Consider the following 17,876-nt stretch of genomic DNA (forward strand, 5'->3'; position numbering starts at 1 on the left):
GACCCCCCCCGTACCCCCCAGTGCTCGGGAACGGCTCCCAAAATCCCCACGGTGCTGTTTCACACCACTCTCCCTCGGCCCCCGGCTCGCTAAGTGAGCTGCTCACTCCTGAACCGAGTTGTGCCTTTCTGAGCCGCGCCCGGGCGCTCGGGCTCCGTCCCGGCTCGTGGGCACGGGGCGTTTGGCCCGTGGGGTCCGGCACAGCGCATCGGCCGGAGAAGCCGGCGCCGGCTTTGGTTGTTTGAAGGTGAGCGTGGCGACGCGGCCTCGGCTCCGCAGCGAGCCGTGGCTCAGCGCTTCGCGTCACCGCTCCCAACCCGTCCGGCAGAAGCGTTACGGGCTTCGCCGGCCGGTGAGCTGGCCGGGGCTTACAACACCCGGTGATGACAATGCCGGGACGTTGACGACAACACCAGGATGGATTTTGTGCTTCGTTAGGAGGGTGAAAAGGGTGGCTGTCCCCGAGGAATGTGCCGCCGTCAGCAGGAGCAGCGGCTGATGGCGGGGCGGGGTGGCAGGAGCTGCGGCGAGCGTTTCAAGGTGACGGTCCCTACGTCGATGGGCTCCCCAAACCCCAGTGGGCTGCAAACCCCGGTGCCACCATCGCATCGTGACCAGGGACCGATGCGGGGGGGAACCCACCTCCCCAGCTCTGGGGGTGTCTGGGGACTTTGTGGGTTTACCGGGAGCCCCTTCCTTGCTTGGGGGTCACACCTGACCCTTTCGGGGTACAGCACCCAAGGGCCCCCCCTCTTCTCCCACCTTGGCGCCACCCACACAGGGAGCGTCGGCGGGTGCACCGAGTTTGGCAGAGCTCAGCGGGGCGCTCCCAACCCTCCGAGCCCGTATGAATCACGGGTTCCCCCCGGGAGCAGGCGGGGAGGGCGGTTCGCTCCCCGTGCAAGCTGCTGCTTGCCCACCTTCCCCGTGCCAGGCACCGAGGGGCTTGGGGACGGCCCCGGGAGCCCCTCTGTCTGCAGGGCTGTCCCCAAGCCCCCTGGCAGCCCCATTGCCCAGGCTCTGCCTCCCCCCCAGTCCCCGTCCCCCTGCCATGACAATGCCCTGCAGCTTAAAGATGGAAACTGGGGGGGTCTTCGGGGGATTGGTAGGGGGGTGGGGGGGGAGCTGAGGCAGGTTTGAAGGTGAAACCAGCAGCACCCACCTCGTAAAGTGGCTCGTTAATAGGGGAAAGGCTCGGATGGGAGCGGGGATGTGCTGGGATGCTTAAAAAGCAGTAAATCAGCACAAAACCTCCCACATCTGGAGCAAAATTGGGGGATTCCCGAGGGATCTGGCCACGGTCAGGCTGATGCAGGGTTAAACAAACAGGTCCGGGGGTCCCTAAAGGGGTCCCTGACCCCCCAGCATGGAGGCACCCGTATCCCTTCCTCTGTGGGGTGACAGACCCACGTCCCCAGGGAGATCCCAGCTCCTGGGTGCGCGTTGCCCTCTCCCACCCCCTGAGCACCACTGAGTGCCTGTCCCCAAAACCGGGTCCCCAGGGAAGCCCGTGGCTGCCGGTGCCATCGGCGTTTCAAGCAGGGAGTGGCTGACGCGGCACCACGCAGCCTGGCCACAGCGCACATGTGCCAAGAGCCACGCTGGGGAAACTGAGGCACGAGGAGAGGAGAAAAAAAGCCTCTTGGCCAGAGCTGGGCAGGAGCAGGCAGCTGCCAGACCCAGCATCCGTGCTGTCCCTTTCCTCCACCCGGTGCATGGGGGCTGGTGGCAGGACGGGTGCCACCACCTTTCCCCGGGGAACCGCGCTGGGGACAGCCACACCGATGGCTGCAGGACCGGCCGGCACGTACCTTGTTGGGTGGCCCCGGAGGACCGTTGCCCTGCAGCATCCTCTCAGGCAGGCGGGTGCACCCCTGGGTGCTACACGGGTGCCGGGCGCCCCGGCACGGGGTGGGCGATGCCGTCTGTGGCGGGGCCGGTGCGGCAGGCGTGGGGCCACGGCGCGGGCCCGCCCCGGGAGCTTACCCAACCAGTCTCTTTGCCGTTGTTTTGCATGTGCGCTCGAAACCCGCTTGCCTCGCAGCCAAGTTCGAGCTTTTGGGGCTTGTGGCGGCTCCACAAAAAGCTTTGGCACGGCCGAGGTGCCGGCAGGGTGCCCGGGGGTCCCGGCTGCCCCATCCCGGGCAGCAGAGCCGCGTCTCGGCCGCCTTTGCGATCCTCCAAAAAAAATCCCCATCGGTCCCCACCACCGCAGCCATGGTCCGACAGGTCCTTTCCACATCACCTCGAACCCCCCCCCAGCACGGGACACCCATGGGTGCAACAAAGAGGGGTTTGGGGCTGCCAAAAGAGGGGAGGCAGAGCTGGGAGGGGGGCATGGGTTTTGGGGGGGGGGGGCTCCCCCAGGCCCCGGGGATTCACAGGGAGCGTTTTTGTATGCGTGGGATGGAGCAGGAGCCCTTTGAAGCCAGATAAGCCAAGAGGGAGCGTATGAAACGGGCCAAACCAGTTTGGGGGCCATCGCTTCCACCGGCACCGCAGCCCAGGCTCCACGCCGCACCCGGCGCTCGCTGGGGCTGCCAAGAGGTGACCCCCCAGCAAAGCCGGCAGGAGGCTGCACAGGCCCCTCCATCCGGCCACTGCTGTCACGCTTGGCCCGTTCTCAGCCCGGGGGCATCGGGAGACTCCCATCCTCGCCCTCCACCGACCCCTCGCTCAGCCCCATGGCTGGGGCAGCCCCACAGCGCCTATAGCCCTATTCGCCTCCTCCGCCCCAAACGCGACCCAACGCCTTCGTGGCATCCCCCGGGGCAGGGCGAGCCGCCCGGCCACCGCCTCGCCCCAGCACCGGGGTTGCTCTTCTAAAAGCGGGGACCTGCCTGCACCCCGCTGGCACTTGGGGCTCCAGCGCCCGGCGGGGGAGAGGCTCCTCGTGGTCCCCGTCACCACAGCTCAGCCACTGCCAAAGAAACAAAACCCTCTGGCGTGGTGCTGCCGGCGCTGCCCCGAGCGCTCACCATCGGCCGGCTCCAAACTGCCCCCGGGGGGGCTGGACTAGTGTCCCCAGTGGGGATGGTGCCGGTGGCCACGGCTCCACCAGTCCCGGCCAGCGTCAGCGGTGGCTCCGGCTGTGGCCGAGCCCGGTGGCCGCCCCAAGGCCGGCGGCTTTGTGAGCTCTCCCGGCTGGGAAGCTGCTGGAAAAGTTGTGCCTAAGGACAGGCGGTTTTAGGGATCCCAGTGCCGGCCCCGGGGGGCCGTGGGGCCGCCAGCCCTACCCGGGACTTCTCAGCCCACGGGCCAACTCCCAGCGCAGCGGGCAGAGCCCTCACCCACAACAAAGCTTCCAGCTTCCAAAGTGCTGGAAAAAACAGGCGGCAAGGAAAGTAAAACCCGCTGCCTGCCCGACTGCCCCTTCCCGGCAAATCCCAGGGCCAGAAGTTCCCGATTTGGGGTAATAAGCCCCCGGAGCTCCAGGTTGTGGCTGTCTGCGGATGGCAAGCAGGTTGCTGAGCCCGCATCCCATCCTCACCCCAAAACTCAGCGGAGGCTCAAACAGAGCCCGGCGGGTTCAGATGGGGAATAAAACCCCGGGGCTCTTTCAGCTCTCCCAGGGGCGCTGACGGTTGGGACGCTCACGGCGGAGGGCGGCAAGGACGCGGCGGTCGCAGCCCAGGGGATCTGCAGGGACAGGGGGACCTGGCTGAGAGGCAGAAACCCGCGGCCGGGCCCGAGGCCAGGCGGGTTTGCCAGAGCCCACGAGGTGCTGCGTGCAGCCGGGCACGTCCACGTGCAAGGGGAAAAGGCGAGCGAAGAGCTCGGGCACGGGTGGGCACGGGCGGGCACGGCCGTCCTGCGAACAAGGGCGCGCGGGAACCAGCGGAGCAGCTCGTGGCTCTCCCCACGGCCCACCAGCCCCGGGGACACCAGGGTGACCCCCCCGCAGAGTGTGGGGTGCAGGCAGCTGCCCGGGTGGAGCCCAGGTGTGGGGCGGAGGCTCGGCAACCTCCCTGCAAGCCCAGGCGTGCGTCTGGGCACCAAAACCGCTGCTGCCGCCACCTCCTCCTCCTCGCTGCACGAAACAGCAACGGGGCCCCTTGCAACGCTGCTGCTGCCCGCTCCCCCCGACGAGAGCGGATCCTTGCCCCGTTCCCGTCCTTTTCCTCCCGCTCGGTGTCCCCGGGAGCACGGGGAGCGCTGCCTGGGGCTCCCGACCTCTCCCGCAGCGCCAGCCCAAGGCTTCCCCCGGCGCGCTGCCCGCCAGCCCAGGACAAGGCTGCTCTGCCCTCCAGGGCACGCCGCGGGGCCAGGCCTGCCCGAGCCCTCCGGGGTCTTACGGACGGCAGCGGTGATTTCGAGCGGGCACGAGCATCCTCCCAGCCCGCACCCCCCGCCACCACGAGGGATGGAGGCCAGCCCGGCTTTTCGCACCCTAGGCCTGGCCGGGGACCGCGTCCCTGCCAAGGCACGGCGGGGAAGGAAATCCCAGCCAAGACATTGATTTTATTTTTTAAGAATAAAAAAAAACCCAAAACAGACAAAACTTCCTGAAAACAGCTTCCTACCTCATAATTTCACAGAAATTAGCTTGGAAACGTCATTTGCTCTCCCCCCTGCTCCCGTAGCTGCTCCGGGCTCGGCCTTCCCCCCCCCCCCCGCCCCGACCCAGCCCCTGGCGCAGGCAACGCCAGCCCGTGGTGCCAAGGGGCTCTGCCCCCACCCCGTACGGCCGCAGCGGCGTGTCCCCGTGCGGCAGGCCAGAGCCAAACCCCTTCTCCCCTCTGCGGGTCCCGGGGAGGGGAGCAGGAGGGTGCGGGCAGCCCCAGGGGGCTCGTACCCCCCGTTCACTCCCATGGGTATCGGTAGCCCCCCCAAAAAGCTCAGCTCTCCAGCCTGGCACAGGGACAAGGTCCTGGGCGTGTTGGGGGGGGGGCGACCCAGCAAAGGGGCTGCAGAGCGAGCGCCGGCTGTGAGCCTGGGTACTGCTTTTCCACCTCCGGCATCACCGGCCCCGCACAGCCCCCAGGGACCCACCGGCTCCAGGGATCAGCCCGGAGGCTTTACCCTCCCCGACAGCAGGACGCCCGTTGTCCCGGCGCTAATGAGTTAATAAATTCATTTCTGACTAAGAAATTAGACCCTTAAGAAAAAAATCACCACCCGCTTTCGCCCTCCCCGCTCCCCCCCTCCCCAAAATAACCGCGGTTCGTTTACGGGTGCCCTCCGTGCCAGCACCGAGGCGCGTCGGCCGAGGTCGGGGACAACCGGGCGCCGGCGGGGGCCTGCCTCCGGCAGGCGCGGGGGGGGCGGTGGCTGCGGGCCGGGCTCAGGGCGCTAGTCCTTGGGTGCCTTCTTGCTGCGGGCGTTCCACATGCCGCGCTTGGAGTGGTAGTAATGGTAAAAGTTCCTGAGACGCAAGCGCTCCACCTCCAGCCCGCTCTGAAGGACCCTGCAGCCGGACGGAGGGACGGCCGCTCAGGGCACGGAAGGGACGGATGCGGCCCCCCCAAAGGGAAGCTCTGCCCCTTTGCCGCCGCATCGCCCCAGCCTTTAGCCAGCTCGATGGAGGGGGCAGCGGGTTTCCCAGGGGGTGTGCCCAAATCCGCGCGGCCGGCCCTGCCCCGGGGGGGTCGGGGGGCTGCCAGGACCGCCAGCCTCACCTGTCCAGGAGCTCCCAGTCCTCCCCGCCCCAGCGGTCTCTGAACTCCTCCGTGTTCATCCCTCCCACGCGGTCAAAGTCCGACTTGTAGATGCCGAAGAGGCCGAAGCCGTTCACCTCCCAGTAGCCTGGCGGGGATGAGAGCGATGAGGCAAGGGGTACAGGGGGACCCCAAATCCCCAGGGCATCACCTCTGCGCTCTCCCCACTACCTGGGAGCCACAGAACGCCCCGTCCCAGCCCTTCTTCCCACCACAAGTCCATCCCCATCACGGCCACCTCCCATCGGGGTGCACCGGGCGACACCCCGGGGTGCTGGGGGAGACATGGCACCCGGCACGCGTCGAGCACGAATCCCGTCTCGCCAGAGTGAAACAAACCCCCCCCCATCACTGTAACCCAACCCAGCACTGCAGCTCTCCGCGGGCAGGCGGGGGGACGTTTTCCAGCCAGAAAGGTGTCCGAGCGGGGGTCCCTGCTTACCGTTGGGCTCCCGCGGGGAGCTGCCGCAGCTCAGCCTCATGACGATGGGCGCGTAGGCCAGCTTCCCCTCCACGCAGTGCTTCCGGATGCTGTCCAGGATGTTGGGGGGGAAATGGATGTGCAGGTCACAGAGGAACACGATGCTGTGCCCATCCTACGGGAGGGGACAGACACAAGCGGGAGGATCAGGGCGAAACAGCTCCGGGAGAGAAGCCAAGGCGAAAGCTGGTTCCTCTCCCCCGGCTCACCTCCACCGTGTCCACGCCAGCCTGCAGCCCAGCCGAGCGCTCAAAGTTCCCCGTGCGCCGCAGGTACTGGTAGCTGAGGAGAGAGGGCAGGGCAGTTAGTACTGGTGACCGAAAGGGACGCGGCCAAGAGGGGGACAGGGACCGTCAGTGAGGAGAGGGGACCTTCTCAGGAAGGGGCTCGGGTGCCTACAACTCATGCCGAGGGTCCCCGCACGGCAGCGGAGGAGGTTTCTGCATCCCCATCTCCTCTGCATGGGAAATAAGTTTAAAGCCCCAAAAAGGAGGCGGCGGCGAGCGGCAGGGAGGCAGAGACCCGTGCCGGGCTGGAGGAGGAGCGCCAGGTTGTGTGAGCACTACCAGGATGGCCTGTCCCACCCCGAGGAGCCCGCAGACCCCCCTCAGCAGACTTGGGGAGCAGGGTGGGACCCGGAGCTCGTGCAGGGTGGGTTACCGGGGCAGTCGGGCATCCCGCAGGGCTTTCTCCACATCCATGTCGTCGCTGTCAAAGTCCACCAGGATGACATTGAAGTTGGCGTCCTTCGTAGCCCCGTACAGGCTGGCCATGTCCGAGATGAACTGCTGGACCCAGCGGGCTTGGTTCTTCACTGCCAGACACAGCCACAAACGTCCCTCAGGCTCGCCACGAGGGTCCCAAGAGCACCCCTTCCCAACCCAACCAACGCCCCTTCTGGTGAGAAGCGATACCCTCGTCCCCCTCGGGCCAGCCCGGAGGGTGCAAGCAGGGAGCAGAGGGGTTGCCTTCCTCCTGCCAGAGGATGCCGAGGGCAGAGGGAGCAGCAGAGACCCTGGAGGGACGCATCCTGCTGTCACCTACCGGGTACCACAAAGTGCACCATGACGTCCTGCTTCCAGCTGAGCCGCAGGGGCCGGCACAGGACGGGTTTTCCGTAGAGGATGCTCCAGGTGCTCGGCTGGGGCTCGGTGGCCCTCAGGGCCGGCCCCTCGGGGTTGGCCTCGGCACTGTCGTCCTGCTTGCCCTGGTGCAAGAGGACGTAGACATACTCGGAGAGCCGCACCGTGCGCTGGCCCCGCTCCGCCAGCTCCAGCTCCAGCAGGTAGCGGTTCCCCCGGGCCGTGTCCCGACGCTTCTCCACATTGACGATCCTCAGGAGGGTGTAGATGCTACGGGAAAAGGAGCAGCACTTGAAAGCACCATCACCACGAGCCCTGCTCCCTGCAGCTCCCTTGCTCGAGGGGTTGGCCTGAACCCAGCACCCAGCCCACCCACCCCCAAGAGCCGAGCGGGGCGAAGAGACATCCCCTCAGCCTCCCGCCTGCGCCCCCTCCCTCCCTACCCTCCGTTCTTCTCGTTGAGCTTCTCCATGTACTGTGCCACCACGTCGACGACCTCGCTCTCGCTCAGCTGCAGGTTGCCCGACACATTGCAGCGCAGGTCGTTCCAGTCGGAGCGCAGGAGTTCAAAGTCCACCGAGCTGACGCTAAACGTCCTCTGCCAGTTGATGGAGTCCTCCAGCCAGCTCTGCTGCAGCTCCCCGGTCTCGTAGCTGTAGTCTGACACCTCTTCTTCCTCCTCCTCCTCTTCCTCCTGGCCCTTTCCTTCCTCCTGCTGGGACGCTGTCGTTTCCGACATCTTCAGAAAGGATGTCACCCGCGGCCCCTCCGAGCGCGTCGCCTCGGAGGAGTTGTAATCGGTGGTGGCCGCTGTCCTGCCCGCAGCAGGGGTCGTGTCCTCGTGGGTCTCCCTACTGAAGAGCCCCTCGGTCCCCAGGGCGAGGAGGCTGGGCAGCGCCCGCTGCTCGGTCCCCGGCTTGGCCAGCCGTTCCCACCTCCTGCCACCCGTGCGGGCGCTCTTCCGCCTGGCAGGGTCCCTCTCCTTGGAGATGTTGCTCAGGAGCCAGGGGGTCCGGTGGCCAGGGACGGCACGGAGCTTGCTGGAGGCGACTGGATGCTTCTGAGGGGTCCTGGAGCGAAGGTGGACTTTCTTCAGAGGCTTTGGGTAAAGGAAGATACTGGGGAAGGCCGGCTCCTGAGCCGGGGCTTTGCGCTTCCCCGGCTGCAGCCTGGTCACGTAGACCTTCTCCTGGGCTTTCCGGGGCTTTTTGTCCGCCCTGGGTGCTGCAGGCTTGCTGGGACCCGGCGTTTTGGCTTTGCCACCAAAGATGGGAACAGAGAGGTGGGGTTGAAGGCTCAGAGCCCCAGCACGCTTCGAGGACGCCAGCAGCCCCAGTTCATCCTCCTCGCCCTCGCCGGGATCCCGGGGTAACCAACTGAGCATCCGCCCACGGACCCGCTCCGGCCCGGGGCCCGCGTCCTCCTCGCCGCGGAGGTCCTCGGGGACGGCTGCCGGGCTGGCGCTGGCCTGGCGGGACGTGCTCCATCTTCCCGGCTGCCCTGGCGTGCTCACCTCGCCCCGGGCCTGACCCTGCCTGCGGCGAAAGCTGTAATAGTCCAGGTCGTCTTCGTAATCCCCAATGACCGGCGGGGTCTCTCTCCCTTTGGCTCCGGGTAACAGCCCAAAGCTCTTCTCCTTGGCTTCAGGAGGCGGGTCTGTGGGCTCAGGGCTGTCCACTCCTTCCTCCTCCTCCTCCTCATCCTCTAGGAAATCTAGGGAGTAAAGCCAGAGATAAATACCCCGAGGGTCCTGACCGACACCCCCCCCGCAGCGTGCTGGCCGGAGACAAGGAGGCAAAGCTTGTCTCCAGCAAGAGATTAACCCGCAAGCGGCGCTGGGCGAGGGAGAGTGAGAGCCGTCGGGCAGTAAGCAGCTCGCCAGGGCTGGTGGCTCCGGGCTCTGCCCGTTAACCCCTCCGAACCGCGGCCGCAGCTTGGCGCCATGCGTATTTCATCCGGGAGCAAACCCAGCCTGCCGGCGCTCTGCCAAGCTGCGAACCGACGGGCTCTGAACAACCCGGCTCCTGCGGATCCCCGTGTGCGTCCCCAGACCCCGCACCGGGTCCGGTCGTATCCCGCCGCCCACTCGCTGATGATGTGGGTACACGGCTTCAAGAAGCAGGGAGGGCGAATCCCAACCCGAGCATCCCACTTCCCGCAGCGCTTTGGGGCTCAGCCGAGCGGGACGTGCGACCACGGAGCGCGTGGGACTGCCCGGAGGGAGGCTGCTCCGCACAGCCCTGCCCTCCTCGAGCCCCCCGCATCGCCGGGGGCATCCCGATGAGTCGCATCTCCGAGCGGACGGGCTGGCGGGCGAGGATGCCGGGTGCTCAGCGCCGTGCCAAGCTGCTGAGAGGTGCCCAGAAAGGTGCCGGCGGGGAGCGGTGACTCACTGTCTGGGCTGAGGAAGAGAAACGCTCGCTGGCGCGGATCCTCCTCCTCTTCATCCATCTTCATGTACTTATAAAAACCAAACCTGAGAGACAGAGAGGAAAGACGAGGTCCCGGAGATAAGGGAGGGGCGTATGCGCTAAGGGACGTGCTCGCACACACGCGAGCCCGTGCAGCGAGGAACATCCCCGGCTGCGGCGCAGGTGCCGGGGCCTCCGAAGGGAACTGGGATTCCCAAACTCCAGGAGCGCTGCCCAGTCTCATGCTGCTACGTGCCCGAGAGATGGGGAAAGAGCCGGCCTGGCGGTGGCCCTTCCACGGGGGACGGAGCCTGGGGACACACGGCTGAGGACGCACCATCTCAGCGCCGTTTCTCCAGCACCTTCTCTTTGAGCACCCTGTTGACGCCAGCCCCTTCCTCCCCGCCGCATACCACCCCAAATACCAGCCCCCCCCCAGCACTTACTTCTCCAGGTAGAGGGGGGACTCCCTGTAGAAGCACTTGTTCTCCGTCTCCATGTGAGTGAGGCGCGTGAAGTCATTGGGGTACACGAACGAGAGGTAGACCTGGGGGGATGACCACGTTGCCGTCACCCCGGCGCAGAGCGGGCTTGCTCTGAGGAAGCGGGGGCTGGCAGGGCTAGGAGCCGGCGACCCGAGGCCACCAGCACGGCCCCCCAAAAGCAAGGTGACCCCCAGCATCTCAAACACGCCGCAGGGCTTTTAACCCACCCCCCTTCAGGTCAAGATGGGGAAGGTCAGCCTGATCCGCCAGCGAGGGACATTTGCTCCTGGATTTTAACCGGGTGGAAACACCCCTGCCCCGGGGTGGGGGCAAAGCCTTCTGCTTCGCCACGTCTCCCACGTGCGCGCGGCCCCGTCGCGGGGAGAGGAGACACTTACGAATTGCAGGCCCTGGTAGCGGGCAATGGGGAAGTCTTTCACCACGTAGGTGGGGCTGTAGGCACAGGGCACCAGCACGTTCTCCACTCGGGAGGCCTCGATCGCCGGGGCTGAGGAGAAGCAGCCACTGCTCACAGCCCCAAGCCGTGCCCTACCACCCCCGTAGCCCACCCCATGTCATAGCTTGCAGCCCACCCCGTCCCAGCTTGCCCCCCCGAAGTCCCCGGCAGAGATGCCCTCCACCCACGAGACGGGCAGAAGGTAGGAGGGATGCTCTGGGTGCCTGCGGCAGCCAGCTCCTGCCTTCGTCCTCCCCCAAAAACCCCACAGAGACGTGCGAGGGTCCAGTCCCAGCCACTTACTGAGGAAGAAGGTGTCCCTGGGGTCAGACTTCAGCATGTCAGCCCCGTGCTCATCTTGCTGTGCCTCCCAGAGGTAGCTCCCGCTGTGGCTGGCCAAGGTCTGCGGGATGTGCTCCACGTGGTTCATCTTCAGGGACGATTCATCTGAAGAAGGCGAGGACAGGGGCTGAGCCCCACGGGCACACGCAGACGGAGCGTTGTCCCAGGAGCACCCCCCAAGGTGGCACTTCCCAACCTCTCCATCCCCCCACCAAGAGGGCTCGGAGGAATGCGGATTCCTCCTGCTCCCAGGGGAACAAGGGGAGCCGACGTGTTTGCACGAGGGCAAACCTGGCTCCTCCAGCCCTCTCACGCTCTCAGACCCGGTGACTAATCAGCCTAATGATTATTGCTATCAACTAATGAGCACCGAGAGGACAAGGGTACAACTGATCTCAGCCAGGCAGCCCAGCTCCGGCTCCAGGCTCAAAGAGAAGGGGTGGGAAGGCTCCGGAGCGTTAGCTCCCAAGGACACAGGAAGGGAACCGGGAATGTTCTTCCCGTAGAAGGGCAGGTAAGTGCACCGTCAGCTGTTCAGGGGTGAGAGTGGCACGTTGTCCTTGGCTATCGGCCAGTCCCCGGACCTCCCCGAGGAGGTCACCTTGCTCCGGTCACCTTGGCCATGCTCAGAGCCGCCTGCCCCGAGCACCCAAGGGTGCTCCCTTTCCAGGCAGCCCTGCCTGCTGCAGGGAAGCAGGAGCAGGACCCCTTTCCCGAGCCCCAAATTCTTCTGCTTGCGGCAGGGAAAGGCTCCCCAAACGCCTCCGTGCAGCTGGCTGAGGTTGGGCTGCAACCCCTGGAGAAGCCCGGGGAAAGGGAAAGAAGGAGGATGCTCTGTGCGCTGCGCATCCCCCACGCCACGGGGATGGGCCCCCCATGAGCAACGTGGCTTCACCCCGGGATGCTGCCGGGGTCTGAGGGAGCCGGGAAGCAGGAAAGAGAAGCGGAAAGAGCCGGCACCAACGGATAGTGGTCGGGGATGCGGGAATTTATCTGCACGTCACCCATCTCACGGGCACCTGCATCAATACCCGCCGTACCCCTCCATCCCTCTTCTCCCCATTGATCCCGCCTGTGGCCTGTCCCCTCCTGCCCCATCGACACCTCCCAGGGCGTGCGCCTCGTCCTCCAGCGTACTGAGCGCCGGGACAGGACCCATCTATCAAGTCCTTTCTTGCTGCCAGGGAAGGGGCAGGAAGCAGAAGATCTATAGATTTAATTAAACCTCGCGCCATCCATCCCTGCTTACGCGACAGTTCCTCATAACTCAGGGCCGGGCCGAGCAGCCAGCCCTCCGCCGTCTCATTAGCGGGGACAGCCTGGAGCACCAGGAGAGCTGCGTTTCCGTGGCGTCACCTCCGCATCCCATTTTTAGGAAGGCTGCAGCACACTCCCAGCATCACCTCAACCCACCGCAGTCCCTCGCCTCCTTCCTCGCACCCAGCAGAAGCTCTGGGGGTTCGAGAGCCCGAGTTCTTCCCCCAGGACCCGGGTCCCTTCCCGGGCTCCGGCGCCGTCTCTCCCTGGCTGCACCCCCCGGCACAGCCCCCCGAGAGCTCGCTGGTGGACACGCGCGGCCCTTACCTGTGTACAGAGAGATGTAGGAGGAGTCGACCACTTCGAACTTCAAGCTGGGGAGGAAAACTCGCCACTAGGGAAAAATAAAAGGAGATGGAGAATGAGCGGGAGGGATGGGGATGCAGCTGCCCAAGGATGGGTCCTCCCCTGCCCTCAGCTCCCAGGAACCTGCTGTGCTGATCCCAGTCCCGACCCTGCAGGAGAGGAACAAGGGAGGGGACTGATCCTGCCCCAGCACAGACCCAGGCCCGTCTCCTGCCTTTACCCCAGGGGATTTGGGGTTAGCGGGCGTCCCTCGCGTGGTCAGAGAGGGGAAGGTGCGCGGAGGTGGGACGCGGGCTCGTGGTGCTCCCCTCTCGGGACTGCCCGTGCTCCTTCTGGGCCAGATCCAGCCCCGCATCAGCAGCGGCAGCAATAACATCACGGGAGGCAGCACAGCCCGCGTCCTGCCTCACAGGGGAGGGACGATGCCGGGGCGTGGGGCAGCTTCTCCGCGCACCCCCCTTCATCCTCAGGGATGGGAGCAGGGAGCCCACGGCACCCATCGAGGGCCGGGGCCAAAGCTGACACACACGGAGCCCTACACCACCTCCTCTCCTCCCCGTGCCCTGCTGTGTGACCGCACATTAACAGCAGAGTTCGCATCAAGAGGGTCTTCACAGCTGCCTGCGCAGATTTAACTCCGTGCGCTTTAAACGCATTTCTGGAGCCTTTGTCTGGACAAGCCCTTCAATACCCATAGGGAGAGACGCGTCAGGGTCCTGCTTTTTGTTGTTGCTGTTTCTTTCTGAACATCTGAAAGGCTTCCCTCCCTCCAGCAAAAAGTCTCCCCCATCTATTTGTTTTTCTCAGCAGAATTGCAGATCTTATCGGGATGGAGCGAGATGGAGCCCCGGGAGGGGAGGTTGGATGATGGGGAGGGGAGAGGCAGCGAGGAAGGGGTGTTGTCAGCCTCTCTGATGCTTTGCTGGCACAAGCTTGACTCCAGTGATTAATGACTGCTTGGGAGAAAGGAAACCTTTGCTAACGAGCCAACATCTTCCCCTCCCAAAGACATCCTGAGCTCCCAACACACGTGCTCCGGGCTTTGCCAGGGATGTGCAGCCAAGGCAGACAAGTTCAGATTTGAAATTCATGGTATCTCTGAGGGGGGGAAGACAACAAGGACCCGCTCCATCACCTCGGCCATCTCTCCCACCGCTGACCCGGGACCCAAGCCGGCAAGGTGGGCTGCCACTCGCGGGTGGGGTCCTGGGACCCGCCTGCTCTGGGCTTACACGGTCTGGGCTCTCCTTGCCCACGGCAATGGGCTCCTCCAAGGAGAAGCCCACAGGGCACCTTCCCCCCTCTGCCAGCCCTTCTGCAGAAGGAGAAAGGAGAAGGGATGGGACCAGCCATGCAGAGCTGGGTGTCGCAGCGCCGCAGGGGCCCGGAGCGGAGGGGCTGCTCCATTGGCATCCCTTACGGGAGCGCGTCGGCAAGGCGGGAGCACGAGTGAGGGACGGCAGGGTCCTGGCTCCCAAAAGGCCATCGGCACCAAAGGATCGGGTGAGCACGGAGAAAAGCAGCCCGTGGCAGGGGTCCTGCATGGGAATAGCCCGGGGAGACGAGCCCCAGCTCCGTCGGAGTGACGCTGTCTCGACCCCTCTGCGGACGGAGCCGCCGGCAGCCGTGGGAGAGGGGAAATCGCAGCTTGGCTCCAGGACAAAGGGAAAAGCCCCGGCGCCGGCTCTTGACAGGACGAGCCCTGAAAGGAGCACGGCGTGCGGGCAGTTACTCACGCCCACTTCCACGTGGTCTGAACCGCGGTCGTCTTGCTTGTGGAGCAGCTCGAAGTAGTAGCGCCTGGAGGACATGAGGCTGCGCGAGAGGGGAAGCAGCTGGTCAGAAACGATTGCTGAGCTGACCGCCACCGCGGCCACGGCGCTGGGAGCTCCCCGGCCAGAGGGGCCACCTCAGGAAACCCTTTCTGTCTTGTTCACATGTGGCTAAACCTTCCTGGGGCAAGGAGACAGGCAGCACGACGTGGGTATCTGCTCCCCATCCCACTGCTGAGAAGCTTCATGAGATCAGGGGGATCCCCCGTCCCCATCTCATCATCTGCAGAGCTGGCTGCGGCTCCCAGGACCCTCAAGCCATGGACCTGGGGGCACAGCTGGTGGAGCTCCTGTCCAGCCTAGACCCCACGGGCCTTTTGGGAAGAGACCATGGCCAGGGTCTCCTCCCAGGGAGGAGGAACCGTTCAGAGTCAGCGTGGAGCCAGCAGCTCCATCTCCCCAACTCCATCCACCCAGGATGGATGGCGGGAGCGAGGACACGCTTACCGTAGAGGCTTGGAGACTTGCGAGCTGAATTTGGTGAACTCTCCCGGCGCTGTCCACTCGGTGCCCAGCTGGGAGAAGGAAGAAGGAGCGTGTGAGAGCACCGGGGACACCACAGCCCAAACCCACCAGGCAGCGAGAATCTCTGCTCCACCTCCATCAGGGACTAGGCCACGCTGCAGATCAGCTCTTCAGGCAGGACAGCCCAGGAGCTCCAGCCCAGGGCCCAGTTGTCCCCAGCTGGTGGCACTCCTGCCACAGGAACTCATCCCCGGCCAACACCACCAAGATTCCCCAAATGTGTAGGTGCGATGACAGACCACGGGGTTTCCAGTTATAGGAGTAAATGCCAAGAAAATGCAGGAGCAAATATTAAATCTCCTATTCTGGGACATGAGCTGGTCTTTGGTAGCTACAACTAGGATGGGGCCAAGGGGCAGATGGTCCTTCAGAAGCCAAACCAGGTCTGGCCAGGGCAGAGACGGGACCAGGCTGAAATAGCCTGGCAGATCCCAGGGGGGTGAAGAAGCAGGAGAGCCGCCTCCGGCAAAGTCACGCACGGACCCTGCGCACGCCCTTCCAGAGCTGCTGCAGCAGAGGGAGAATGCGCGGCGGCTGAAGAGCGCCCGCGGGTTTGAAAGGTGGTTAACCGAGTGCTGGGGATCCCCAGAAGGCGCTCGGGATGGTTATCAGCATGTTAGGAGCGAGGCACCCCCAGAGAGGAGACGCTCTCGGTGGGAGCTCGAGCATCCCTGGTGCGGGGAAAGGCAGAAGGTCGAGGACGACGGCGCGTACCTTGCCCACGAACGCAGTCAGCCGGGAGTTGGATGGACTCTCGTCGGAGCTGAGCCAGAACTCCGAATTGTCATCCGATGCCACAGAAAACTGGAAATCCCCTGCGGAGAGCAAAGGAGAAGGTCACCGCAGAGGGATACAGCAGCCCTGGGATGGAGGGACGTAGGTGACGGGGCCGCCCCAGGCCCCACGTCGTGGCTCTGTCCTGGATGGGTTTGGGGCTTCGCCTCTGTGCAAAGCAAGCAGGGAAAAGGGTCTTTGCTCCAGAAGGACCCTCCTGCCTGGGAGCCAGGGGGTTGGGGACTGTCTCCAAGAGCCCTTCTGTCCTTGCATGGCCCACGAAGGGGGAAGGAGGCAGCTTCTCCACATTGCTGCAGGGGAGAAGAGGCCGAGCTCCATCGCTTACCATCCTTGAAGGGGTGGATGTAGCCAAAAATCCTCATCCCGTAGTTCTTCCACTTGGGCGACACAGCCAGCTTCTTCACCGTGGTGCGGGTCTGGGGAGGAGGGACAGGGACATGAAAGCATGGCCAGTTCGTGCCCAGGCTCATGCCTTGCACCAACATCACCCAGCCCACCTCCTCTTTGTTATCCCGGGGTCCCATGCCCCTGGCGTTTAGGGGATGTGGAGGTCCCATCATCACCCACCTCTCCCTCCGTCCCTGTTCTGCTGGGAATTACCTGCCCTGAACCAAACCAAAAAGCTGGCAAGCGAAGGTCTTGAGGACCAAGCCCACAGCCAGTGGAGATCCAGCAGCACCCAGCGAGGGACGAGCGGACCCTCCCTCCGACCCGCCGCCATCGGGCCTGGGACTCACGTGGGGAAAGAGCGGAAAATGGAGGTTCTTCCTCAGGTGCCTCACAGCCCCTCCGCACCAGTCTTCGAAGACGTGCAAGTTTGCCTTCCCTTTGTACTGCGGGACGAGAGGGAGATGAGCGGGGTGTCCTCCTCACGTCCCCCCTCGCCTCCCGAGGACAGCCTTAGGGCAGGCTGAAACGCGGCCACCGAGCCCTGGGGAGGTCACCTGCCTGGCCTCAGCTCTTCTGCAGGGACTCTGAGGAAGGGCTGAGCTCCCATCCCTCTGCCAGCCCCAGGGTCACGACACCAACCCCCAGGAGACAACGCTCGTCCTCGTGGGCACCACGTCGGCCAGGCAGAGCCCCTGGGCCGGGCGATGAGGAGGACGGCTGGAGATGGCCTTGGAGCCTGGCACACCGGGGAGGCCCGGGCTGTGGGCTCCCCAGCGAGGGGCTGGCTGGACCTGGACCTCCTCCTCCTCCTCTCTGCTGCTCCCTGCCCACCCACCTGCTCGTTCCAGGGCAAAGCCTGCTTGGTCAGGTTGAGTTTGGGGTGCGCGGTGGCTCGGTCGGACCGTTGGCCTCTGGAAAACCAGCCGTCCAAGTCCTGCCCGTCGCTCTGCCGAGGAAGCAGGAGGGAAGAGATGAGAGATGGGGGGGATCGGGGCCAGCCCGGCCATGCTGGCAGGAGGTCTCCCCGGATCTAAACGTCTTATTTTGGATGTCAACCATTGCCAAACCAAGGCAAAAGCTTTCCAGGCTAACGGCAAAGGAAAGCAGGGGCAGGAGGAGGCAGAAAAATATTGGCCAGGTCTCCCAGGGAGCAGAGTTTCAAAATGTTCCAGCTAAACTCGTTTCCCTTCCTCTGCCAAGGAGAGACACTCCTCCCAAACAGTGAGTTTTCTGTTCATCCAAAATATCTGCCTGGTCTGAGGGGTTACTGGAAACGGAGTATTTTGGGCTCCGTCTCCAAAAGAGCTCCAATCTCCAATCTCTACATCCACTCCCGGGCAGAGGAAGCAGGATGCTTCTCCGCTCCCCCTCTTCCTTTAAAGGGGATTAGGTTAAGCCGATCGCTCGTGTCTTGTAATTTAGAGGGATTAGGTGAGCATTCACCTGCCCCCAGCTCGCCGAAAAGGTGAGGGGTGGCAAGGAACAGCGGGGGCGCCTCCGGAGCCTGCCCGGAGCATCCTCCTCTTCCCAGCCCTCTGCCATCACACCCCAGGCAGCGCAGGCGGAGGAGGGACGAGCTAGCACGTGGGGGAGGAAGAGCCACCAACCCTCTCCAAAGCGACCGCTGACCCGCCACCGCGTCCCTTGCTCGGGGTGACGGGAAGCTGAGCCTGTCACGCGGGCACCTGGCTAGTGCCACAGCCCATCGGCACGCTGGTGACGCCCGCACTCAGCACCAGTCCTCTCCGGGGACGGGACCGGGGGGCACATGGACGTCCCTGCCACCTGTGCCAGGA

At 64.9% G+C, this 17,876-nt stretch overlaps 1 protein-coding gene across 1 annotated transcript in view; it reads right to left on the minus strand.

Annotated features, from left to right (window-relative positions):
• Nucleotides 1-4,649: 4,649 nt before the first annotated feature.
• The window catches only part of B4GALNT4 (beta-1,4-N-acetyl-galactosaminyltransferase 4), a 28,737-nt gene continuing 15,510 nt past the window's right edge, over nt 4,650-17,876 (minus strand). The window contains exons 3-20 of the mRNA XM_075755677.1: nt 16,916-17,026; nt 16,428-16,523; nt 16,016-16,106; nt 15,610-15,710; nt 14,818-14,885; nt 14,275-14,353; nt 12,500-12,566; nt 10,877-11,020; nt 10,515-10,624; nt 10,078-10,178; nt 9,614-9,696; nt 7,664-8,933; nt 7,183-7,490; nt 6,799-6,952; nt 6,348-6,420; nt 6,100-6,253; nt 5,619-5,745; nt 4,650-5,407 (exon numbers count right to left, since the gene is read on the minus strand). Of these exons, the coding sequence (XP_075611792.1) occupies nt 5,293-5,407; nt 5,619-5,745; nt 6,100-6,253; nt 6,348-6,420; nt 6,799-6,952; nt 7,183-7,490; nt 7,664-8,933; nt 9,614-9,696; nt 10,078-10,178; nt 10,515-10,624; nt 10,877-11,020; nt 12,500-12,566; nt 14,275-14,353; nt 14,818-14,885; nt 15,610-15,710; nt 16,016-16,106; nt 16,428-16,523; nt 16,916-17,026 (3,252 nt within the window). The 3' untranslated portion in view covers nt 4,650-5,292. The remainder of the gene's footprint in view (nt 5,408-5,618; nt 5,746-6,099; nt 6,254-6,347; nt 6,421-6,798; nt 6,953-7,182; nt 7,491-7,663; nt 8,934-9,613; nt 9,697-10,077; nt 10,179-10,514; nt 10,625-10,876; nt 11,021-12,499; nt 12,567-14,274; nt 14,354-14,817; nt 14,886-15,609; nt 15,711-16,015; nt 16,107-16,427; nt 16,524-16,915; nt 17,027-17,876) is intronic.

The sequence above is a fragment of the Balearica regulorum genome, chromosome 5, assembly GCF_011004875.1.
Source record: "Balearica regulorum gibbericeps isolate bBalReg1 chromosome 5, bBalReg1.pri, whole genome shotgun sequence".
Lineage (NCBI taxonomy): Eukaryota > Metazoa > Chordata > Aves > Gruiformes > Gruidae > Balearica > Balearica regulorum.